Source organism: Macrotis lagotis, chromosome 8 (genome assembly GCF_037893015.1).
Source record: "Macrotis lagotis isolate mMagLag1 chromosome 8, bilby.v1.9.chrom.fasta, whole genome shotgun sequence".
NCBI lineage: Eukaryota > Metazoa > Chordata > Mammalia > Peramelemorphia > Peramelidae > Macrotis > Macrotis lagotis.
The window spans coordinates 70,433,369-70,461,034 of record NC_133665.1 but is presented as its reverse complement, the minus strand read 5'-3'; the positions used below and the strand labels follow the sequence as shown (position 1 = coordinate 70,461,034).

The window sequence follows — 27,666 nt, the reverse complement described above, 5'->3', positions numbered from 1 at the left end:
GCAACTGGAATTGATATACTCCTTGCCCTTCAAAAATGCAAAATAAAAGGTTTAGCCAACCAGAAAAACCTTGCTTAAAAAACCTAGTTTTAAGAGGTTTCAATACAATTTCTAACTTTTCAAGATACAAAAAGAACTGTCCCTTAGCACAGACACAAAACAACAGAATTTATATATGATAGAGCCTCCATTCCAAATGGCTAGCTTACCTACTCTGAATTGTCTTTCGAATCTAGTCTACAAAAAGTTATAGATGTTTTCCACCTGCCTTGGGCATCCAACGTGGCCTCCAGGTAATCAATGATCATTTTCCAATATCCTAATGTAAAAACTATTAATATCATCATCATCATCATCATCATCATCATCATCATCATCATCATCATCATCATTATTATCATCATCATCATCATCTTTAATATTCGGGATGCTCCTGATAGCTACAGTCCTTAATATCACCAAAGGAAGAAGACAGCAATATTTATGAAAAATGACTGGCGAAAAAAAAAAAGAAACATAATACATGTTCCATGAGTAGGCTTTAAAAAAAGCAGGGGTAGCAATCCTTATTTCAGACAAAGCAGCAGCAAAAATAGATAACATTAAAAGAGATAAGGAAGGAAACTTTGTCCTCCTAAAAGGTACCATAGACAATAAAGTCATTTCAATATTGAATACATATGCACCCAGTGGGACAGCATCCAAATTCTTAGAGGAGAAGCTGAAAGAATTACAGGAAGACATAGACAGCAAAACTCTAGTAGTGGGAGACCTCAACCTCCCACTATCAGATCTAGATAAATCGAACCATAAAACAAACAAGAAAGAAATTAGGGAGGTGAATAGATTGCTAGAAAAATTAGATATGGTAGATTTATGGAGGAAACTGAATGGGGATAGAAAGGAATATACCTTTTTCTCTGCAGTACATGGAACTTATACAAAAATTGACCATGTACTAGGACATAAAAACCTAATGATCAACTGCAGAAAGGCAGAAATAGTGAATACATCTTTCTCAGATCACAATGCAGTAAAAGTCATATGCAATACTGGGCCAAGGAGATATAGACCCAGAACAAATTGGAAACAGGATAACCTCATTTTAAAAAATGATTGGACCAAAAAACAAATTATAGAAAGAATTAACCATTTTATCCTAGGTAATGATAATAATGAAACAACATACCAAAACCTATGGGATTCATTCAAAGCAACTCTCAGGGGATATATTATAGCTCTAAATGCTTATATGAATAAATTGGAGAAAGAGGAAATCAATGAACTAAACATACAACTAAAAAAATAGAGAAAGAACAAATCAAAAATCCCCAATTAAGTACCAAATTAGAAATTCAAAAATTAAAGGCGAAATTAATAAAATTGAAAGCAAAAAAACTATTGAATTAATAAATAAAACCAAAAGTTGGTATTATGAAAAAACCAATAAAATTGATAAACCTCTGGTCAATTTGATTAAAAAAAAGAAAGAAGAAAACCAAATAGCTAGTATCATAAATGAAAAAGGTGAACTCACCACCAATGAGGAAGAAATTAAAGTAATAATTTGAAATTATTTTGCCCAACTCTATGTCAATAAATATGATAATCTAAGTGAAATGGATGAATATTTAGAAAAATATAAGTTGCCCAGGTTAAATGAAGAAGAGATTAAATAGCTAAACAACCCTATTTCAGAAAAAGAAATTCAACAAGCCATTACTGAACTCCCTAAAAAAAAAATCTGCAGGGCCTAATGGATTCACAAGTGAATTCTACCAAACATTTAAGGAACAATTGGTTCCAATCCTATATAAACTCTTTGGAAAAATAGGGAAAGATGGAACTCTGCCTAACTCTTTCTATGAAACCAATATGGTACTGTTACCTAAACCAGGAAGAGTTAAAACAGAGAAAGAAAATTATAGACCTATCTCCCTGATGAATATAGATGCAAAAATCCTTAACAAAATCTTAGCAAAACAATTACAACAAATCATCACTAGGATAATACATTATGATCAAGTAGGATTTATTCCAGGAATGCAGGGTTGGTTCAATATTAGGAAAACTGTTAGTATACTCAATTATATCAACAACAAACCTATCAGAAATCATATGATCATATCAATAGATGCTGAAAAAGCTTTTGACAAAATCCCAGGACTTCAGGTTTCTGAATAAACTCAGAAACTATGAAAAAGTACATCAAGATATTAAATGATTCGTAACAGTAAGAAAAATTCTGCTTTAAAAAATAAGTTTAACTACCAGGAATTAAGAAGAGGTGCTGATTTATTCACAAATGAAAATTTTTAAAGGTTAAAAAAAGAAGAAGAAATTATGGTAAGAAAAGAAGTAAAAAGGAAATGGGAATTGTGTTCTTAAACTCTCAGACATAGATTTGATTTACTGTGCAAATCTTTTTCTTCATTTCAGTTTCTTCTCATAAAAATACCTATGGTCTGAAAAAAATGATGGGTTAAACATAACCTATAAGCACAAAGAAGAGTGTGTGAATCTAATTTTGCAGAAATTAATCTTTAGAAACCCTCTGAATAAATAACATCAAATAAAATCATTCCATAAGTTTAACCACAATAAAAGACTTTGTTGTAAAATGTACATGTACATTGAATGTCTTAAAATCTCTTCTAACTTCAAAATATTAAGATTCTAAACATAGAATTGCTTCTAAAATCACTACGCTTAATTCACCCTTCAAAAAAAACCATATAAATGCAAATATAATGTATTCACATAAAAAGGTAAATTAAGTAATTTCATTCAAATCTAATTTTATTCAATTTAACTATAGAGTACCATTAAATCTACATCAAAATCACTTTTAAAATTTATGTAACTACATTAAATAAACACATTTAAAAAATGATTTGCACTTGATCAATAACTAAAATATCAAAATGACAAACTTTTCCTAAGAAATTCATGTTTGGGGATGTCTACTATAACTTTTTAAGATTAAAGATTACAAAATCATATCATTTTTGTCTATTTTAACTGTTAAGGAGAAATCATGATGGAGGAATTTTAAAATGATTTCTAGTATACCTTGTCAAAAGGAATGCCATATTTCTTCAGTACTGAAGGAGATATCAATGTCATCTTATGGCGAAGAAATGCATCACACCCCTGAGAGCTGCTTGGGAAGAATCCTAAATAGGAAACAAGAAAAATAACCAGAGCTGATTCAATTACATGACCAAAGTTGAATTCTAGATTTTGTTGTGTCTTTTCTTCAAATTCCAGTTCCAATATTGCAGATTAAGAGACTTTTATTTTATACAGAATGATGATTGCATGAATCAGGAGGAGAGAGCTTTTTTTTTGTTTTGTTTTGTTTTAAGGAGAGTTTTAAGAGATGTTGTAGAGGTAGAAACAAAAAAGTCTTGAAAATTGTTTAGATATTTAGGTTAAGAGAACAGAATTTTGAACTGGAGTAACAAAAAGAATGGTGATGGTGACATTTAAGAGAAATAAAGTCATGCAGATCCCATCACTTTACAAATGAAAAAAAAAAACGGAAGTCAGAAGAGGTTATGCAACTATAGCAAAGGTAGAAGATCACATAAATGAAGTTAAAATTAAGTACATGACTAAATTTTATTTCTACTTCATGTGTTCATTTCTAGTACAAAATGAAGGCCTATTCTTAAAATTACATTTAAGACAGGGTCCCATGGAAATATTTAAGATGCATCATATTTAATGACTCCAAACTCCATGGAGTTTGAATGGATCTGAATTTTTGCATAAGATGACCTGTTAAAGATAGTAAAAGGACTAAGAAGAAGCTGGGAATCTGCAGGATACAATTAAGCAATAGATCCCTCATTTCCATCCCTCATTCTAAAAACAGTATACTGAGTTATTTCTAAGGAAATGAGGTAAGAAAGCCAACATCTATTAGGAACCAGGTCACTTTCTGTGTCAAATATCAATACATATGTTTCATAAATGTGAATAAAGTGTTTCAGAAAGTTTTAAATGAAGAACTCAAAATTTTGCTTGATAGCATATTAGAGATTCAAAAAATACCCTACTACTACTAGAATCTTTTATGTCTTACTCTGGAAGAATTCCATTAAATAAGGCTTGCTTTATTAAGAAAGAGAAAAATGTACTACTTGCTGATTCTCCTGTTCATCTAACTAGCACTTTTCCATGGGCATTCAATCTTGGAACTAACAGAAAAAAAAAAAGAGAGAAGAGGAAAAGAAGATAAAAAAAATGACAGAGAAGAAGGCAGCTGAAAAAGGGAGTTTAGAGATAAGAAAATCACAAAGAAGACGTAGAACATAGAGGGAATTATGGAATAGAGGAATAGTGAGAGGCTTGCACAATGTGTTTACAGGTCAGAAGTTAAACTGAAAAGAAAAAACACTGAAAGAAGGTAATACAAGTGCATCAAATACTTTGTACTATTTTGCATTTTATAATTATAGCAGGTCTTCATAATTACAGTTTACTTCACTATTAAAAAATATTGTGCATAATGAAAATTATGAGTTAAAACTGAATTTCATCTCAAAATAATTTTCTAAGAAATTGGACAAATATTCTATTGCTTGTAACACATAACTATTCAACTGAAATATATTTCCATTAATCTCACATACCAATATAATAAGATTAACTTTAAAATGTTTTATCAAACATGCAATCATTACAAATCCTGGAAATGAATTATTTTTAAAGGTACTCAACGATATCCATGCCGAAAAGGACTGAATGTTTTCTCTGAACAATAATAAAGAAATCACCAGCACTAAAGAAAAAATTAATCTAATTTTTAATGCCCTTTACAAGTTAGCAACACTTTAATATCACTCACTAAAAAGGCCACATAAAGAATGTGTTCGTACTAAACTCACTATTATAAAATAATTTTATACTCATTTTTCCAAAAAGATTGCTGGGTAAAAGTATAAACATTCTGGTGCTATTACTGCAATTTTACTTTGTTTTTAATTTATCTTCAAGAGTCCTTCAAAAGCATTTAAAATTTACCAGGTCCCTACTATGAAATAAATGAGGTAATGATCTAATTTCTTTTTTTTAAGTCAATTAGTTATCTCTAACTCTGTAAAGCCTGTCCAATTGAATTGGTTTCTTAAGTAGCCTGAATATCATCCTCAGCTCCTTACTTTCATTTGATCCTAAATCCCAATCCACTCTCAAAAAATACCTCTACTTTTGTGCCCCCTTCACAATACTCACTCACCATCCCTGTTCAGGCTCTTGTCACCTTTTGTCTGAACTACTGCCACACTAATTCTCATTGGTCTTCCCCACTTCAATCAATCCCCCATTCATCTATCAAAATGTTTTTCCCTAAGGCTTAGAATCAGTCATGTGACTCTACTCCCTTAATTAATAAACTTCAGGATCAAATATTAATTCTGTTTCTAGCCTTTAAAGCTCTTATAACAAGATTATTGTAATAATTCAAAACAAATAAACCTAAAACAATTAAAAATACAGGTGTTAAAATCATATTACATTAAAATTGTATCATTTGTATTCTTATTAAAAAAACAAGCAAGTTTCCTTCCTCAGCTCTTGTTTCTGATACTCACAATATGTTGGAAAAATGACATATAAAAAGTTAATATGACCTAGACTGCCCTCACAATAATGTAAAATCACATCATAAAGCACAACAGCATCTTTTAATAACTAGTTTTAAAACTGTAATTTTTAAGTAGTTAAACACAGCATCTTTTTTGCCTCCTATGAGAACAGGTCTAAAAAAGTAACCATTTTTCAAGTTACAAAATATGCATCTGTTATTTTTACATTTAACTCAAAAAACAATTTGGTTATTTATAGACCACAAAAATTTTTAGGTGAATATAAACAGTTTGGGTGACTAAACATATAAGAATATTCAAGTAATTAATTGGGGGGTGGGGGGGGGAATTGAGAGGAATATCCATTCTCTTCAGTGTCTCCCAGATGCTTCCTGCTACTTAGAAATGTTCATTCTCCTCAATACTTAAAAAACTCTCAGCTGGGGCAGCTAGGTGGCGCAGTGGATAAAGCACAGGCATTGGAATCAGGAGTACCTGGGTTAATAATTACCTAGCTGTGTGGCCCTGGGCAAGCCACTTAATCCCATTTGCCTTGCAAAAACAAAAAACAAAACTCTCAGCTAATGAAGCCACATTCCTATTCTCCAGTTCACAAACTCTTTGAGAAAGCAATCTCTGTGCCTCTACTTCCTCCCCCTCATTTTCTTCTTGTAATTGAGCTTACAACCTCAGCATTTATCTAAAACTGTTCTCTCCAAAATTATCGATGATCTCTTAAAAATAAACAATGTCCTCTTCTTGGTCTGGTCTCTCCTGATTTTGAACTAGGTACCTCATCTTTAAATTTAAGACATCTTGAACTCAGTACAGCCAAAAGAATGTATCATTACTTATCATGTATTATAAGATATTTATCATATCATATTATATTGCCCATAAATCCTCCCTTTTCCAAATTTCACTATAACTGAGCACCACCATCCTTCCTGTCACTTAGGCTCAATACTTAAGTATTTATCCTGAAATCCTCACCTACAATTGTATATCATCCAGGCTTTCCACGTTCTAAGTATGATCATGGAACAGGTCTTTACTACCTAATACCAATACTATTCAATGAGTCTATTGGATGGCCTCTCTCCCTTAAACTTCTCTCCCCTAAACTTCTCTTCCCTCTAATCCAATCTCCATAGACTGCTGAAATTGTATTCCTAAAGAAATGATTTGACCAAATCAGTCACCTTACTCAACAAACTCCAGTGGCTCAGTAGAAGCTCCAAGATCAATACAGAAACACCTAATTGGTTTTCAAAGCCCTTAATAACCTATCCCATTCCTGCCTTCCCAGTCTTTTACTTTATTTTCCTCCAAGAACCTCTGTCTCAGGTATACAGGCCTTCATGCTATTCCTCTTGTAAGATGCTCTGCATCTCACTTAACTTTGCTTATCCCCATGTGCCTTGCAAGCTTTGGCTGTTGCCTTGTGCTTTTCCTAGGGTCCTTCAACACTCAGGTGAAATCCCACCTCCTACAAGAAGACTTCTATATACCCCTCAATATTAGATTGCTGATGTGTATCCTCTGAGTTTACCTCCTACCTAACTTATTCATAAGGGGTGCGAGCGTTTCTAAGTCTTCTCCCAAATAACTGTTCGGAATGTTTGTAAGACTTCTCCCAAATAAAAATGGGAGCTCTCTTAAGCAAAAGTCCAAGGGTTTTTGTCTTTCTTTGTTTTGCAAGCACTTAACATAGTGATTCACACATAAGATCATTCAAAATGAGCTAATACTAGTTAGATTTAGATAATGCAGTAAACAATTTATGCATTCACATACAGTGAATCATTGACATCAATGTTGACTGTTTTACTAATATATAATATATATACAAATTATATTTCTATTTGACATATTAATCAGATTAGCACTAAACTTTACATAATACTCTTCAACAGTTTATGTAAAATGATTTTCAAAGAATTCGATGGATGGTATAGAAGTTTGAAATTGAAGCCAGAAAATAAAAACAAGAAAGGAAAGGTACTGAACTGACATGAAATTACTTGAAAATTCAAATTTAGACATTACAATATTTAATTCAACAAGTTTGATGCCAAGATTAGATAACTGATACTATAAGATATCATACACCAATATCATTTACCCAAAGCATGTACGAAGGGCAAATTAGAGTGACAGAATACAATTAAGACATTTTCATTATACTAGTTTGAGGCTCTTTTGAATTTAGTGATTTAGAACCATTTTCATTATCCTATACAAAAATAGCCATTTAAAAAATATTTTTAGACAGAAAAGTGAAATAAATGTTTAAAGGGATATCTATTAACCATGTGAACTGTTAATAAAAATACATTTTACCTCTTTAAAAACTAAACAGTTCTATTTAAGCTATATCAGTAAGAATACATCAATTTAAACTGTCCAACCTAGCTTTTAAAAGTTTTTATTAAAACAATAGTCAATATGTATTGATTTGTAATTTTAGTGAGAGTTCTGTGGTAGTTAGGCTTTATTTACTTTGTTTGCCCACAGGCCACATTTTGCCCTAATTAAGAATATGTTCACAAAATTATGTAAACTTTCACCATTCTGTCTATATTTCTCTCTTCTATATTAATAAACAATTATTTAATAAGGATTTTCTTTTACTCATTTAGAAATCAACTCGGTAAATTATACAATCTTTGAAAATCAGAGTTAATTTGATAATAGCATGAAATTTTGGGCAGATGTACTACACTGGGAAAACTCAGATCTGACTGAAAGGTAGAAAAATTTTACTTTCGCTAAAAAAGAGAATTTTGGCGCAGTGTGTTTTAGTTAGGAGAGGTTGGATAGAAATGGATTCTTCTCTTTGTGTAGATTACCCTACACAGAGTGATAAGGATATAGATAAATCTCTTTTACAAAGACTGAGTAATCAGTCATGTCTCCCAAACCCTCATTATAATAAGTCCACATCTCTTGGGGTGGCTAGGTGGTGCAGTAGATAGAGCACCAGCCCTGGAGTCAGGAGTACCTGAGTTCAAATCTGGGCTCAGACATATAATAATTACCTGGCTGTGTGGCCTACAGCAAATCACTTAACCCCATTACCTTGCAAAAAAAAAAAAAAAAAAAAAGAAAAGAAAAGAAAAATGAATAAGTCCACATCTCACTGTAATGTTCATTCTCTCATTACCTGCTAACCAATCAATTGATTTACACCTTGGGGTACATCCCCTTTACAAAGGGCTTTATAAGTATTGAAGGTTACACAGATTAGGTCCCCTTGATCACATAGAGGAACAATTGAGTCCTTTTTGCTCACTATTTGCTAGTTCTAGTTAATAAAATTGATTATAATTTATCCAGAAACTGTGGAACTTTGAAATTTTTACTCATCACAGCAGTTAAACTTAAGGTTACTAATAAAACTGTAATCAAGAAGGCAAAATGCTTTTAAATGTATTCTGAATTTATTTCTTTAATTATTTTGCTCATTATTGCTGAAGAAAACCATTGAAAATGTGTAACAATAAATAAGAAATGGACATATATATTATATACATACATATAATACACACACACACACACACACACACACACAGACACACACACGAAGCAAAATTGTGCCACAGAGAGAAGGAAAAGTAATTTCTTGAGCACCATGGCAATTTTATGGCAATCTCCTTCCATCATAGCTTGATTATATTACAACTACTCTTAGAGATTTTAAACTCACAAACTATTCAAGGCTTCAGTAACTTTTACTAAAATGAGTATTCAACAATGGGTTATTAATTATACAAGTATCTAATTCACAGAATATTGAAATATGTATATAACTAAATACCTTTCTTCACAATTTAAATTAATCTTTTTTATGGGTATAATAGAATACTAAAGATATAATTTCATTTTCAAACTAAAAATTCTATTGAGAATTTTTTTTACCAAAATACCTACTATACTATCCATTATTATTTACCACTATCTTTTTTTAACATTTTTTCCGACTGAATACAAAGGGAAAATTTTAAAAAATTCAAAAACATTATAAATGAACATAATGATTTAAAAATTATAAAAACTGTGTGTTTAGATTTTTATTACTCCTATGTGTAAAATTGAAAAAAAACCCTACATAAATGAGAAAGCAGCTGCCTTTATTAGATACAAGTCTAATGGCATCAAGATAAAATATTTGTAGATTCCAAGGCAATCAAGATTTCGGTAGAAAACAAAGATAATTATGATGTGCAGACAAGATAATGGAAAATATCCTTAGCCTTCCTTTAGTTTTATGTTCTCACATACTGCCTTGACCTACACAACTTGTAATGCTTTGTCACATGTGCTATTATTTTATCATTTTAGTTATTTAGCAACATTCAATTAATTTAGAAGGCTGCTCCGTGGAATACACAATCTACTAACTTATGGCAGCTTTCTTTTGTTTCATGTCTAAAAATTAAAGTAAAAATGGTTTTATTAAAAAACCAAAATAAATTATATGTCTCATTCATTTTCTTGATTAAATAAATTGCATCATTTGAATGGTATGTTATATTAAGACAGGTAACTAAGAAGCCTTGGCAGTGTTTTTCAATTCAATAATGAGAAAATGAAATAGACAAATGATCATCTGTTACATTTCTCCTGTAATGAAAAAGAAAATGTGGATATAATAATTAGTGGAAAGATGTTAGTATATAATTTCAACTCAAAATTCTTTACGTATATATTTAAAGATTATGGTAATCAACTTTAAACTTGTTCTCTAATCTACTATTCAGAACCAAAACGCATCCATGATAATACTCATGAAAATGGTATTCAAAATCACAATTATAATGGTCATAATGCAACTGATACCATTTAAAAAAACAAAACAGAGTGAATCTGTAATTAACCGCATACCAGAACTTTAATAGTTCTAGAAAAAAATTATGACTGTGAAAATCTTCTACATAATCCCTTTTTAATTTGGACAAAAGAAATGTTTAGATTTCATTTTTTTTTTTTTTTTTTTAGTTTTTGCAAAGCAATGGGGTTAAGTGGCTTGCCCAAGGCCACACAGCTAGGTAATGATTAAGTGTCTGAGGTCGGATTTGAATTTTTTTTTTTTTTTTAGTTTTTAGGTTTCATTTTAAAACTATTTTCAAAATTTATTAACATGACAAAATTCCTTTTTAATTATTAAATTAGTAAAAGATAGAAAACCTAACATGGGGAGGAAATAAACCACACATAACAAAAGAATTAATAATAAAAAAGAGAATGCTTGCCTGATTGTGATTTTCAACTCATTTAGAATGCAATGTTTTTTATATAGTATTTGAAAGTAGTTGGCCTGAAAATGAAACCTTTCTCACAGTAGACCTGTTTAGTAAAGAACAGTATAATATAATCTTTCGTCTTTGTATAAGTTATGTCTAACATAACTGAAAAATCAAATGTCCATGTTAATTCAGAGAATTCCTACCTCACATTCTTGAAAGGGGAAGGGAAGGGTCCAATTTAGACAAAGCAAACTCTCAAACCTGACACTACAAATAAGAGGAGAGATGAATCATTGTTTCAGAAGCTGTTTGAGAGCAAGGTTATTCCGCATGCCAAGTTATTTTTTATTATAAGCACAGACAATGTTTACAAAGTTTCAAAATACTTGGAAAGAATTTGAAGGGATAGAAAAGTATTGTTCATAATGAAAACTGAAGACAAGAGTCCAGATGACAACAAAGCAGAGAAGTAATCGGTTAATCTCTAAGAAAATTCCCCTCTAAACGACATTAAAATAACACCTCAAGTCAAGAAAGCTAACAGAAGGTCTGAGTGAGACAGTCTCCCAGCTCAAAATAACTTAGAAAAACAGGGTCTATAACACTGGGCTAAGGAGGGACTGGGATATATATATATATATATATATATATATATATATATATATATATATATACACCACACACACACACACACACACACACACACACACACACATGTAGTAGGACTTAAGCAAGACAGTAACACAGAAGCTTCAGGATCTGTCAGGCAACCAATCAGGAAGGTTTTCAGGGTACATACGTAGTAGCTCTATTATCAATACCCACTTCGGAGTCACAATTCCAGAGGAGAGGGAAGCATCTTTGGTCATAAGGAATAGGAGTCCTGAGGAGCAGTATCATTCCATGTCACCAGGAATCAAGCACCCTTCTTTGCTAAGGACTACAGGTGATACCAGGAGAGCAGTAACCAGCCCTATCCCTGGATAATACTATCTTGAAAGTATGAAAATTTCAAAACCCCCAAAATTAACTCTGAAAAGTTATGCCAAAAAAGCACGAAGCTCACAACAATGTTAAGAATGTAAGAACAAAGCCCAACTTTAACATGAAGATAAGCCAAAAAAAAAAGGAAAAAGATATCACAACAAAAAGGAATCTAACCATTAATAAACTACTATCATGACAGAGAAGATCAAGAAACAAACTCAGAAAACAATGATGCCAAAACAACAAGAAAAACCTAAAAGAAAAATGTGAAATAAACAGAAATCATATAAGAATTCCTAGAAAAGAATGGCAGAGGAAAATTTGAAGGGGAAAAGTGAGAGTGATACAAGAAAATCATAAAATGACAACATACAACTTTGAAAATTAGGTATAAAACTCCACTGATGAAAACAATTCCTTAAAAGTATAATGAGTCAAATGGGAAAAGGTACAAGAGCTCAGTGAAAATAATTATTCTTTAAGTATTATATCTGAGCAAGTGAAAGCTAATGGCCCCATGAGTCATCAAGAAGACATCAAGTCAAATGAATAATAAAATAGAAGAAAATGTAAACTCATTCACAAATAAAAAATTAACTGACCTTTCAATCAAAATATTGAAAAGATAATTTTGGAATTCTAGAATTACTTGAAACCTATGATCAAAGAAAAAGCCTTTGCATCATATGTCAAAAAAATAAAAAATGAAAATTGCCTGTATATTCTAAAATCAGGGTTTAAAATAAAATTTTTAACAATTGATCAATTACCACCAGAAAAATATTCCAAAATGAAAACTGTCAAATTCCAAAACTCCCAGATCAAGAAGAAAATATAACAAGTAGTCAGAAAGAAACCATTCAAATAACATGGAACCATAGTGAGGATCATACAAGGTTTGGGAGCTTCCACATTAAAGAAGAGAAGGGTTTGGAATATGTGTTTTCAGAAACCAAAGAAACTAGAATTACATTCAAGAATAACCTAGGGGTGGCTAGGTGGCGCAGTGAATAGAGCACTGGCCCTGGAGTTCATATTCAGCTTAAGACAATAATTACATAGCTGTGCGGTGCTGGGCAAGCCACTTAACCCCATTTCCCTTGCAAAAACAAAAAACAAAAAAAAATAACCCAACTAGCAAAACTGAATATAATCCTTTAGCAGAAAAATATCTATATAATGAAAGGGACCTCTGAAGAATTCCTGATGAAAAAAACAAGTGAAAAATAGGGTAAAATAGAAAACAAAAGAATTTACCAGTCACCTCCTGAAAGAGATCCCAAAAGAAAAACTTCTAGGAATATTATAGCCAAATTCCTAAACTCCCAAATCAAAGAGAAAATTCTAAAAGCTGCCAAAACCAAACAATTCTACTACCAAGGCTCCATAGTTAGGATTACAAAGGATCTGGAGTTATCTACATTAAGGGCTTGTAGGGATTGAAATATGATATTCCAGAAAGCAAAAGATCTTGATTTACAACCAATAATCAACTACCCAGAAAAACTGAACATCCTCTTTCAGGGGAAAAGATGGACTTTCAATGAAACAGAAGACTTTCAAACTTTGCTACTGAAACAACCACAGCTGAACAGGAAGTTTGATCTCCAAGTACAGGACTCTGGTGAACCATAGAGGGAGTGGAAGAGAAGGACTAACTAAAGAAGAACTTAATATTGAACTGTTTGCATTCCTTCATGGCAAGAAGATGTTAATAACTCATATGAAATTTCTCATTTATAAGAGTTGTTAGAAGGAGCATATATAGACAGCACATAGGAAGGAGTGGAATATAATGGTATAATATAGTAAAAAGATGGAGCCAATGGGTGATATTAATCATTTTGTATAAGAAGACTGGAGAAAAGAAAATCATGTTCCTTTTTGTGCTTCTTTCTCTAGAGGAAATGTTTTATGTAATTGCACATGTATAACCTATAACTGATTCCTTATCATGGGGGGGGGGGTGAGGGGAAGGAGGAAGAGATAGGGTTTGGAACTGAAACCATTAAATAAAAATTTTTAAAAAACAATAAACCATTGACTTTGAAGGATCACAGGCTGCAAGAAAACACAACAAATCAAAAATTTTGAACACCACAATGCAGGAAATGCAAGAAAAAAATCCACAGATCACCTCCAAGAATAAACCATACACTTCAAACTCTAAGGCACTTTGGTTAAATTTAACAATTTCAACTGCAAACAATAAATTTTAGAAATGCCCAGTAGAAAAGACTTAAAATGAAAAGGAAAATAAATTCAAATAATATAAGACTATTCAATAACTATTAGACAACAGAAAAGGAAATGGAATAAGATAATACAAAAAGCAAAAGATCTTAAGATATAGCTCAAAATCGACATTCACTCCAAACTGTAGCCTAATCGTACAAAAAAAACAAAAGGAGTAGGTATTCAATAAATGAGAGTTATTTGATGCATTATTGTTGTTAAAAAAAATGTAACTCACAAATATAACAACATAGAGAAACATAAGAAGACAGATAAATACAATTACCAAAGAAATGGTAAGTAATGAAATAAATTAGTGTGTGTGTGTGTGTGTGTGTGTGTATGTATGGTTTCATTATTTTTTAAATGCAAGAGAGACATACAAGTTATAGGGTTTTTTTAAATATGTTTTTCAGGTTTTTCAATCAATAAAAGATGTAACTAGAATTTGAAATGAGAAGTAAACGAGGGGGCTCAGAACTGAGGTACCATAGAATAAATTCTGCATCTCCATTGATTACATAAATGAATATATTTTATGGAATGAAATTGCAGAGGAACAAGGCAGAATGGGCAGATGGGATAATGAAAGAGGTCTTACTGAGGAAGACTATCTCAATAAAGAGCAATCTCATGTTAAAAAAGGTCAAGCAAAAGGAAATGGTGATCTCATGGGGTTAATTATATCAATGTGGACTACTTCCTGCCTTAGGAGCTCCTACTGCAATTTACACTCATGGAGGAATAGGAAAAATGACCCCAGAAGAAAGAGGATTAGGCAATGGAAAGAACAATGATTATGAAGGGAATGGGAGAGAAACAATCAGGGACAAAGGAAAGAGTTTCTAATCATATCATGAATAGAGATTATGTCTTAAGTCAAGCATAAGAGAAATAACAACAAAAATACTAGCATTTAAATAACAACTACATGTTGCAAACTATGTGCATTAAAAGAACACATGATGCTATCAATCACATTTTATAGTTCAAGAAGCTAACCACATTGGGGGGGGGGGGGGGCTAGGTGGTACAGTGGACGGAGCACCTGCCAGAGAGTGAGGATTGGTTCAAATCCAGCCTCAGACACTTAATAATTACCTAGCTATGTGGCCTTGGGCAAGCCACTTAACCCCCCATTTGCCTTGCAAACAACCTTAAAGGGGGGGGGGGAGAGAGAGAGAGAGAGAGAGAGAGAGAGAGAGAGAGAGAGAGAGAGAGAGAGAGAGAGAGAACTGTTCATGGAACATCACAAAAATGTCTCAGACCTCAATTAGAAAACTACTTTTAAATGATCTAGCCCTAGTCAGGGAAAGAAGGTCAACAATACAAGTACTATAAAAAGGACATAATAGAGAAACTGGTCTAAAAGGAGACTTCAAAAGAATCTGGTCCTTCAAAAGCTTTGCAAAAAAAGAAAAATAAAAAAAGCAAAAAAATCATGAATCAAAGAATAAAAATTCACAATTTCCAGACAAGGAAGAGAATTTTAAAAAAAGTAAAGAAATTCTTTTACTTTTAATAGCAGAAAAAAACCCAATCATATACCACTTTACAACTTGTAAATATGCCTCAAAAAAATTATGGAAGAGAAGGACTATGCCACATCTTATACATTTCTAAAGATTAGAAAGGAGTTATCTGGTAATATGGAAACCAATAATTATACAAATAATTAGGGATTCTATCAGTTCAAGGAGAGAGTTGTTTTACTACCCCAGGATTGAGGAGAATAAAGGAAAGTCAAATTACCAATCAATGCAATTTGTCTGTATTCATGGTAAAGAGATATGCGATTCCTTGAAAAGCAGTGCATAATTTATGAATTTGTTCAAAGAAAAAGGCAGCAAACTAACATAAAAAACATATTGAAGAAAATATTAACTACTTAAATCAAAACTTAAGAAGAAAAAATAAAAATTAAGCAATTCCTAAGTTTTAAAATGGAAATCATAGTGGAAAAGTCCCTTTCCAATTGCTAAAAAAAGACAGGAAGAAATATTCAAATGAGCCATCATGGTTAGGTCTTAGTTCTGACATTTTTAAAAAGACCTATCTTAATAAAATAATAGCTCTTGGGATATTAAGGTGGTGCAATGGAAGGAATCAAGAGGATATGAATTCAAATCCAAGACAAACTATCCCAGGCAAGTCACTTAATCATAATTGCCTCAAAAATAATAGTAATGATAATAGTACCCTTGGAAATCAATTTTATAACAAATTTTGGGCAAACTTTCAATTATTTGTCTTACTGATGATTAAAAACCATCCCACACTCAAATTTAAATGCCTACCATTCCTTGGTAGAAAGTAAACAAATATATGAATTTAAAAAAAAAAACAACCATTAAGAATGAGTTTCAAAGATTTTTCAATGTGAAAAATTTTTGTGCATCCTCCCTCACATGATATTAGTAGAACATTAACATCTATTAAGAAAATGTATATTGGAAAAAAGGGACCATGAAATCTGGAGTACTTTTAAATGAATCTTTTATTTTTCACAATATTCATTTTTATTTGCAAAATAGTTACTACATATATGTAAATCATTCCGTTCACAAAAGGGACACTTTGCTCATATAATTTTACAAATCACACTGCATAGTTTATTGACATTAAATAAATATCAAGATAATCATGATGCACATATAAATCCATGGATTCCTTGCAATAATTCCATAATCCATAGGCTAGAAACACTGTAACATATCAAATACATAGTTACAGACACCAAATATGTACCGCATGTGATTCAACTTTTCAAACAGATAAAACAATTAACTTCATTTTTTTAAAGTAATATCTTTTCATTAAAATATTTTCTCCCTTCAATTTTTTCTCCATTTTTGTTTCTGAATTTGAGATACATTAGAGAACTCCTATTTTTTCTAAGAGTAAAAGTCAAATTTTATTTTTTGTTCATTGAAGTAAAGCTGTTCTTGATTTTCATGATAAAAATGTTTTCCTAATATCTTACCAAGTAGTTCTATTAGATTTCAAAATATTAAAAACAAGTACTTATGAATTATGCCAAACATCTTATAAAACTTTCTGAATTACTGGTAATAATGAAATATAACAGTTCTTCTTAAGACTCAACTCTCTCAAAATACTGCTCCAGGAAAAAAAAAAGAGCTTTTCAAGAACCCTATGGAAGGTCATCACAAACTTTATCAAGTAAACGTTTCATTAGTACTAGATTTCATTAATATTCAAAAATGTATAATTTATCTGTTTTGATTCAATTTTAAATATTCAATGCAGGGGCAGCAGGTGGAGCAGTGGATAGAGCACTGGCCCTGAAGTCAGGAGTACCTGGGTTCAAATCCGGTCTCAGACACTTAATAATTACCTAGCTGTGTGGCCTTGAGCAAGCCACTTAACCCCATTTGCCTTGCAAAAACTAAAAATAAATAAAAATTTAAAGAGTGTATATAAAATAAAAATTTAAAGAGTGTATATAAAAAAAACATTCAATGCGATTAGTTTCTAAGGGTATGGAAAGCAGATACCCTAGAATGAAATGGAAAATAATCATTGTGATGGCTCTAAATCACCAAACTGAAGTCATAGGATCCACTGGGTCGAAATGAGGTCCCCAGGGAGCCCTTCCATTAATTAGAAATATGTGCAAGTTAGACATTTTTAAAAACTGTTAGTCATTACAATGATATATAAAAACAGAAGCATAAAAAAGGTAATATTTTTAATATAATTAAACCACAATGAACAACTGGTAATCTATACTAACTGCAAAGTGAAAAAGAAAAATTATAAATTTCTGACAACTGTTTAGACAAAAAATATTCAAAATAGTTTACCTTGAGCTAGCCGTTCAAGTCGCTTTCCATGCTCCGGAGGTATGGCATACCTACAATTGTATAAACAGATTATTAAAAGTTGTAATTTAAGACTATGATATAAGGAATAAAATACATAGCTATAAAAAGAAAACAAAATTTCAAGTAACCAATTCAATCTCATTAAAAGGATTAAGGTAGACTAATTAAGGGTTTCCCTTTGATTCAAAGAACTCAAGTTCAATAATTTAAAAGGATTATTTAGATGATTATAATTTGTAGTTTTAGAAAATAGGCTGTTCACTTATCCTACTATGACTAGGCACCAAATTTATTAATATCATTAATTAAAAGACTTGAAAGAATCTTTTTAACATTTAACTGTCAGATATGATAGAATAAAATAAGCTGAACAAGTAACCATTTTCTTATTAATGCTGCAATTTTCAACCAATGGAATTTATCAAAGTTTGCTATTCTTAGAAACAAAACTTTCCTTCTATATATTATCGAATTTCTTTTAAAAATATTAATTATACTAATTTAATATCCATGCAAAATACAAATACATAATTTTACTATAGTTTTTAAAGATAAGAATTTTAAACTATTTCACTGTATAATTACTAAAGTTTTTAAAACTTTCCCTAGCTTATGAAAAGAAAAAACATAAACACCTATTTATGGAAGATTTAAGAACAAAAATTCTCATTACCCAATTTAAACATACCATTTAATTCAGTTTTTCTGAGACTAATAACTACTATATTTATTAATTCCATTTATAGGCACAAATATATACAAACAGAATATTAAGAGAATAAAGGATGTGGAAGACAAAATCCAGCATAAACTGACATAGTTTTTATTTTTGTCCAAGTATGAATTCCTGTGTCCCTGGGAGTCAAGACAGACTCTAGGCAGCCTGCAATAGATTGAGAAACTGCTGGTACAGCTGAGACCTTTGTAGATAAGCAGAGCATCCTAACCACATGATCCAGCAATTCCCAAGAAAAAAGAATGCTACCTTTTTGCCCTTGTCCTTGAGGAGGAATGAGTTCTTCTCCCACCCCTACTGCTCTATTCCTCCTACCATGCTACTTACTCCCCTTTCAGAAAAAGGTTTCAGTTCCTCCTCCTCTATTTGTTGCAAAATTATAAATATAAAAACTCTTGTTTTGTTTGAGAACCCTTAAGACTGGGAATTCTACATACATATTCATTTCTCTTGTATTAAATCTATGGACTATTTGTGCCTGATCTGTGGTACAGCATTCTGAGGTCCAAACACAGTGATGATGTTTTCGTCTTCTTCAATAATGAAGGAAAAGAACCAATCTATCAAACAATACGGATTTAGGATATTATGTCAGTTTAATGCTGAGAGCAGTAGACTATGCTGAGAGAAATGAATCAAACCAGTCAGAAAGATTCAGATATAGGGCTAGGTATCAGCAGGGGGTCCATCCTTGCCCCTCTTGGGTTTGGGGAAGTTCATTTCTCCATTCATATCATAGGCTCCTGGGTTCATTCAATTAAGTCCCCTTTACACTTAAAACACCTAATCAATTTTACTTCTTAATATTATTAAATGTCAGGTGAATGTAATGCTCCTGAAACATACTGGAAAATTTAACAGATCTCAATGAAATTAGCAAACTAAGTAAAAGCACATTCAATTGTACATCTTAACTTGGAGTCTATGTTTTTTATACATATAACTGGTTTCCTTTTTTAATGATGAATTTATTTCAATCTTTTAAAAACACTATTCTAAGAAAAGGTCTGTTGGTTAACCAGGTTGCCAAACTGATCTGTGAATTTAAAAAAAGGGGGGGGGCGGTTAAGAACACCTACTAAGAACTGGCTTGGAACACTAAGAGTTTTCAGTGACTTGTTCCAGGCCACACAGTCAGCAGGAATGGGATGCTGGCTTCCAGGTCAGTTCTAAATCTACACCAGATTTTCTTAACTTTTTTTTTCTGTCAAGGAACCCTTTAGCAGCCTGATAGAGGATCATTTTCATAATAGTATTTTGTTACCTAAATTCACAGAAATGATAAATTTCAATTAAAAGTCTGTAACATTATAGTTCTTCCCCAACTGCATGAACTTCAGAGACAAGCATTGCCAACTACAATAAAATAAGGTATATATTACAAGATTGTAATTGGGCCACTCATTCACTGTTGGGTGGAGTTGTGAACTGATCCAACCTTTCTGGAGAGCAATTTGCAGCTATGCCCAAAAATCAATAAAACTGTGCATACCCTTTGATCTAGCAATGCTACTAACTACTGGGTCTGTATCCTGAAGAAATCACAAAGGAAAAAATTCCATGAGTTCAAAAATATTTATAGCAGCTCTGTTTGTAGCAGCAAAGAATTGGAAATTGGGGGGGACAACGACCTGTCAATTGGTGAAAGGCTGAAAAAAATTATGATATGTGAAAGTTATGAAGTACCACTGTTCTGTTCAAAATCATGAACAGCCAGGTGTTAGGGAAGAATGTGAAGACTTACATGAACTGTAGTTGAGTAAAGTGAGCAGAACCCAGAAAACATTGTTCACCTTAACAATATTATGAGAACTTAACTATGTTAAGTTCCTCTCTACATTTCAGTGATCAAGGACAATCCTAAGAGACCAGCTATGATCAATGCCATTCATATCCAGAGAAGAAACTATGGAGTATGAATGCAGAGCAAAGCAAATTATGCTCACTTTTAAAATCACTTTTATGTTTTTACTTTATTATTCATAGGTTTTCTGCCCCCTTAAGTTCTAATTCCTCTTTCACTGCAAGACTAACAGGAAAAAATATAAAATATGATTTACATATATACCTTTTGTCAGATTGTTTGGAAGGAAGGGAGAATGATAGAAAAATGTGAAACTCATGAACTTACAAATGAATTAATGTTGGGAAAATAAAATAAAATTTTAAAAAATATATTGTGAATGGCACTTTCTGCCTTTACCTCACTTTACTAATGATACTATGGTAAGAAAAGTTAAAATGATTTTTAAGAATCATAGTAACTATAATTACAAGCTGCAGACAGGTACTTAAATTAATCAAATTGCCATGAATGAGTTCAAATCCGGCCTCATGAGGCTTAACAATTAACTAGTTAGTGGCCTTGGGCAAGCCACTTAACCCCATTTGCCTTGCAAAAACCTAAAAAGAAAAAAGTCAAGTCAAGTCAGTCTGGACTCCCTCTAGAGAGGGAGCAAAAGGAAGCAGCCATTGTTATGTACTGAGTAAAAGAAACATGTTCGGACATGGATTTTAAGAATATCATTTGACAGGTATACCAAGGGTACCTTAGAGACAGACCTTAGGCAAAGAGACTTCTCAGATAGTGTATTTGAGGTGGGTGGAGCCAAGATGGCAACAAGAGCAGATCCTGTCTTGGGTGCTTTCATAAAACTTCTAAACTAAGGACTCTAACTAAATTTTTGAGAGACAGAACCCACAGAGGGACCCAGTGAGGCAGTTCTCCAACTCAAGGTAACATGGAAAAGAGCACCACCAAAACCAGCCAACAAGGTTTCCTTTTCTCCAGTCTCTTTGACTATCCACAGAAGCCCAGTCACCTGGCATCTTAGAAAAGATACCCCTTTCTACATTTTACTAACTAACCTTAAATCATTTCATTCTTATATTCTTAGTACACAAAATCAAATACTACACTCAAAGAGGACCAGGATAAATCTGGAAATGAAAGTTGTTTTAGTTGTTCTCCTATTCCCCACTGGAAACTCTCTTGAAGGAGGGAGCATCTATAACCACAAGAAAGATTAGACTAACAACATCCACAATAATAGTAACTAGTCTTAATAAAACATTTACCATTATCCACATGCTGATCTAAGCACCTTTTTTAAAAAGCAAATAAGATTTTATGGGATCCTCTCAACAAGTTAGATGTTAAGAAACTGAGGCAAACAGACGTTAGCAACTGGCTGATGCTGGATTTGAATTCAGATGTTAATGACTCCAGCCCCAGTGCTCTGACCACTGTGTAAGTTAACTGTACATACAAAAAAAAAAGTTAGAAAATTATATTAATAGATACTATAGCAACCTGATCTGAGGAACAGGCACACCATTACACCAATGAGAATATAGATTGGAAGGCCCAAAGCATCTTATTCCTATTCAGCAGGGGCCCTGGAGTCAGAAGGACAGGAGTTCAAAACTAGCCTCAGGCACTTGACACTAATTTGCTGTGTGACCTTGGGCAAGTCACTTAACTTCGCCTCACACCCAGGGCAATCTCCCAGTCATCCTGATTCATATCAGCCCACTAGACCTAGATGACTCTGGAGAAAGAAAGGATGACATACCACAGCACCCCCTCACTCAAATCTAATTCATGAGCTTGTAATGGTATAACCTCCCTGATGTCATGATCTTGATTGAAAATGATGGATGAACATTATTATCAGATTATTTAATATCTTAGAGTAGGGAGGGAGAAAGGGTAGGTGGGAGAAAACTTTACAAAATTGAATGTTGAAAACTATGTTTACATTTAATTGAAAAAAAATAATTTTAAGAGATTTTTAAAAATAAAAAAGGTAATTAAATAACACTTTTCAGGACAGCTAGGTGACACAGTGGATATAGCACCAGCCCTGGAGTCAGGAGTACCTGAATTCAAATCTGGCCTCAGATACGTAATAATAACCGAGCTGAGTGGCCTTGTGCAAGCCACTGAATCCCAAACATTTCATGCCCACAATAAATCATCATCAGTCATATTTAACAAAAAAATGCAGTCAAAAAACAAAATATACACCAAAAACTGATGAACTACTGCTGATTAATTCTTATAAAAGATGAAAAGACTTTCAATGGAATCTGGCAGCTGTAAGGATCTTTACTAACTCTTCTTCAGTACAGAATTGGGTTTTTTTTGAAATTGAAATAGCCAAAATACCAACTTTAAAAAAATCTTACAAGAAGCTACTAATCATTACCATTAAGAAAAAACAATTCTCATAAACAAGACAAAGACAGAAGTGCTTAACACTGGTAAAAGGTTAATTCCACTTGTGAAACTCACATTTGGATAAAAGGCTTTAAAGAATGACAGAATTCCAGATAAATCTCTAAGACTGAAGTATCTAGGAGAGTATAAAGCATCGTTTCATGAATTTTCTTTATTTTCAATGTGCCAAGAAATTTTTCACCATTAAGAATTTGATGAACTATGATATATATATATATATATATATATATATATAAAAATAAAGTTATTCCACAATCACAGAAATTGACAAATGGATCTAGGAAAGTGATACAGGACTTTTACCACACTTTATGAATACTAATAAATTTAGTCAGGTTAACAGATTAACATGCTTCAAATTCCCAAGAACCCAGATAATGTAAATTCCATTAAAATTCACAAGTTATATCAATTCTAAACTTGAAAAGATGTATTAGTGGACAAATGATACATCTAAAATTCAATATGATAAAAGGACAGTTTAATAAAAAATGTGCCAAAATCCTTTAATATCAAAACCAAAACACCTAAAACAAGTGACTATACCCAAAGAGTATACTGCCTATTTAATTATTTAAAAAATAGTTTAGAGATTTCTTGATATTAATGGATTTACTTTAATCCCGTCCCATTCATTGACAAATCACTATATAAAAGTAGTTCATCTTCTACTTTCTAAGATTTTTTCTGTTTATCAGAAATTATTTTATTATATTAAACACTTTTTGTTTTTATTAGATTTGTAATCTTTTAAACAAAATAATTTTTGATATCGGAATGAAATAGAAACCAAAGGAATAAAAAATAAGAACTAAGTTTCAGATCTAAATAGTTTACATTTGGTACTTACATAATCCCTTAAAGATTTGCAGTGCTTTACAAATATATCCATTTTGATCTTCAAAGCAAGATGTGAAGGAAGTTGCAACTGAAACTCCCTTTTTCTGATCTACGGTGAAGAAACTGAAGGGTCATATGGCTAACTAGTGTCAGGGGTAAGGTTTGAAATTTGGTCTTTCTGGCTCTAGACCCAGTATTGCATAGTTGATTTAATAACTTATTAGTAGCAAAACACAATAAAAGTTGCAAAGAATCCCCTAAGAAAAATGGTCAACTATTAGTAAGTATTTAAAACACTATTCCAAGTAACCAAATATAAGAGAAATGCAAATAAAAACATTTCTACGATTTCAACTCACAGGCAGAATGTGCAAAAGATGCAGAAAGATAGGTGTATTGCGAAATTCCAGGAAGAGCCTTGAATCCTTCTGAATATTCTGAATAACTATTTATAATTCTATGAAAGAAGCAATTCAACTATTTATAGCTTCTGACCCAGATATTTCACCATTAGACATATTCCTTAGGGTTAGTTGATTATAAAAAAGAACGACAAAAACTAAAATACTTATAGCAGTGCTTTTGTGCTAAAACCAACAATAACAAATAGCTGCACAAATTGAGACAGAGAAATACAACAGAACTATTGCATCATTGAATTGAATGGTGAAAGGGATAATTTCAGATAAACCTGGAGAAAGTTATAGGAAGCAATCAGAGAGTTGTAAACAGACAGAACAGTTTATATAATAAAACTTTATAATGAAAAACAAATTTCTTAGCAATTCTGATCCAGTGTAAGGACCAACCACAATTCCATGATAAAGAATAAACTATAGCTTCAGAGATATAGTTCAAATGAAGGTGAGAATTTATTTTCGTTGACTTAAACATATTTTCTCTACAGGTTTTGTTTCTCTTTTTGTATTCCAACTAAAGTGGAAGAAGGGAGAAAAGTTTAAGATAGAAAAAAAGAAATGGGGGATTCAGAAGTAACATTTCAAAAATTGAAAGTGAGGAGAAAGAGGGAGGGGTAAGAAGAAATAGTTCAGGAAAAATTCAGAACACATAGTTGAGTCTTAAATATTGTATGCTAAATTCATCAGTTCTATTTTTTTAAAAAGCAAGTTTTAAATGAGATCCAAAGTGCCATTTTCCTATTCTGCTATGTATATATATTTGTAAATGCACATTTTATCTGATATTTGAAAAATTCAGAATTTTTAAAAAATATTTGTAAAACTGAAGGAAATTATGAATACTAATAAATATTCATCCTATTAACAAATAAATTAATTTTTAACAAATTAATTTTAATAATATATTAATAAAACATAATGAATGTGGAAGCATGGGAAGAATTAAATGAACCAATACAAAGACAAGTAAACATAATCTGAAAACAATACAGAGGGGCAACTAGATGACAAAGTGGATAAGTACTGGCTCTGAAGTCAGGAGGACCTGAGTTCAAATATGGCCTCATTCACTGAATAATTACCTAGCTGTGTGGCCTTGGACAAGTCACTTAACCCCACTGTCTTGCAAAACCAAAAAAAAATCCCCCCCCAAAATTTAAGATTTTTTTAAATCTATGTGTGCTATTCTACATGTGAGTCAATTCTTCAAAACTGAATATGTAATAATTAATTATCAATACTAAGCAAACATTTTCCATCACTGAATTGGCCAATTACAAATGATAAAAAAAAAAAGTAAATGTTTTTTGGAATAACATGCAGCTAATGCTAAATAAAATGCAGCCTGAAAGAAGCACAATGCTAAATGAAAACCCTAAATCAATGCTGAGAAAAATTAGGATAGCTCTTTAAGCAAAGAGAACTTTATTTCCCAAGAAACAGGACTAACAGAACTACAAATTCATTTAAAATCTCTCTTATTGGGGCAGCTAGGTGGTGATTGACTAGCTGTGTGGCCTTGGACAAGCCACTTAACCTCAATTGCCTTGCAAAAAAATACCTAAAAAAAAAATCTCTCTTACTCAAGCCTGTTGAAATGATTATGGTATTCTCATGATGACTCCCTCCCATAGACCCTAGGTCAAACCTTTTTAAGTTGAGGGATAATATATTATATCCATTCTAGTTTTAAAAATCGCATTTCACCTACAAAAGGAAATGAGAACATAAGATTTATTTCAAAATAGGCACTATGATTACAACATAAATAATTTGTGACTTAAGTCATGCAAAGTGTTTTCCTCACAATGCAGCAAGAAGTGTAATACAAATATCAGCTACACAGATGAAAAAATTGAAGTTCAGAGATTCATATAATCAATGTCATAAAACTAATAAATGTGAAAATCAAAACTAGAATTTGAACCCAGATCTATACTCTGAATCCAGTACTCTATTAAGGTAACCTACTTTGACAGAATGAAGAAAATAATTTAAGTATTATCATTAAGCAATCAGTTTCCCACTCATCATTTACTGTCTTTATAATTAATGAGTTCAAATTTCCCTAAAAGTACACATGCAAAGGTTGACAACTGTAATAAAAACTTGTTCACAATCAACACTAATATGAAAATAAATACTATTAAACTTACCAAAAAAATAGAAAAAAACCAATGCACTATTTTCTTTTTAGCAAAGGGACATGGAGGGAGACACACACACACACACACACACACACACACACACACACACAGACTCACTCACTGTGCTAAGAATACCTGAAATTAGAATCCTAATCTCTAAAATGGGTAAATAATAGTACCTATCTCACCCAGGATTGTTGAAGGATTAAATCACTTAACATATGTAAAACATTTCAAAAACCATAAAGTACTATATTATTATTATTATTATTATTATTATTACCTATCATAATCATCTTTATCATAAATAAATATGCAACTTGCCAAGATTTGGGTTCTCCAAAGTGAAGATAATTAATGCTGTACAGATCCATATCTTCAGTGTGCCATGCAAACGTAGTTTTCCACATGCCAAAATAGAGATATGGAGTATTTACACCCTCAATAGAAATACCACACTCTTCTCCAACAACATCCAATATGGTATTCAAGTGGGCTATGTTCCATTCATCCACACCCTAGAAAAAAACAGGGAAATGAAACATATTAATAAACTAATAAATATAAAATCAAATTAACAGTCAAAATGAAATCTAGGAAACATAATATTCACATTTTTATAAAACAATAATTCAGAGTCCATGTGTACAAATCCTGATTATCACAAGATTATCAGCATTAGTAAAGACATCAGTGAATATGGGATGTTCTTTAGCTAGTGGCTGCTTTTTTTCCCAGAATGGTAGGGACAATTTGAAAGTCGATACTAGGACAGATTAAACAGAATGTTTTGAGCAACTGTTCTGCCATTATAGAAATGACATTGAGCAAGTATAGCATATCCAAGGAAGATCTATTAGAATGGTCAAAGGAATAAAGACTATTTGGTTTAAGGATCAGTTCCCACATCAGGGGATATTTAACCTCAAAACCACCTTTGGAGAACTGAAGGGGGGGAAAGGGGCCATGACAAGTACCTTTAAGCACATAAAAGTATAAACTTATTTTGATTGTCCCCTGTGAGTAGAGGACCGGTGGATAGAAGTTACCAATAATCAAATATATGTCAATGGAAAGAAACAATTATTTCAACTAATGGACAAAAATATGATCATACTCAAGTAGTTAGTTCCTCCCCCCTTCCCCCCACTTCATATAGAGGTTTTATTTTCATTTTTCTAGAGATACTATAGTGTGGTGACCTACAGAACACTTTATAAATTCTAAGAATCTATAATTATTAATCCAATTTTTTGTATAGTTTTCATGATAACAACCTTGACTCACGATTTGTGAAAAACCAATTTGAAATTATGTTTAACACCAGCAGGATGTGATATGTAGAAACACATTTTACCAGTCATGCCA

General features: G+C 31.9%; 1 protein-coding gene across 11 annotated transcripts in view; it reads right to left on the bottom strand.

Annotated features, from left to right (window-relative positions):
- Positions 1-27,666, bottom strand: part of KDM4C (lysine demethylase 4C) — a 502,779-nt gene that overhangs the window by 352,007 nt on the left and 123,106 nt on the right. For all 11 annotated transcript variants that reach the window (XR_012470847.1, XM_074197494.1, XM_074197496.1 and 8 more), the window contains 3 exons: positions 26,623-26,816; positions 17,893-17,942; positions 3,073-3,176 (listed from right to left, as the gene is read on the bottom strand). Coding sequence is in view for 10 of the 11 variants with exons in the window: in XM_074197494.1 (XP_074053595.1) it covers positions 3,073-3,176; positions 17,893-17,942; positions 26,623-26,816 (348 nt within the window). In the remaining variant the exon portion in view is untranslated. The remainder of the gene's footprint in view (positions 1-3,072; positions 3,177-17,892; positions 17,943-26,622; positions 26,817-27,666) is intronic.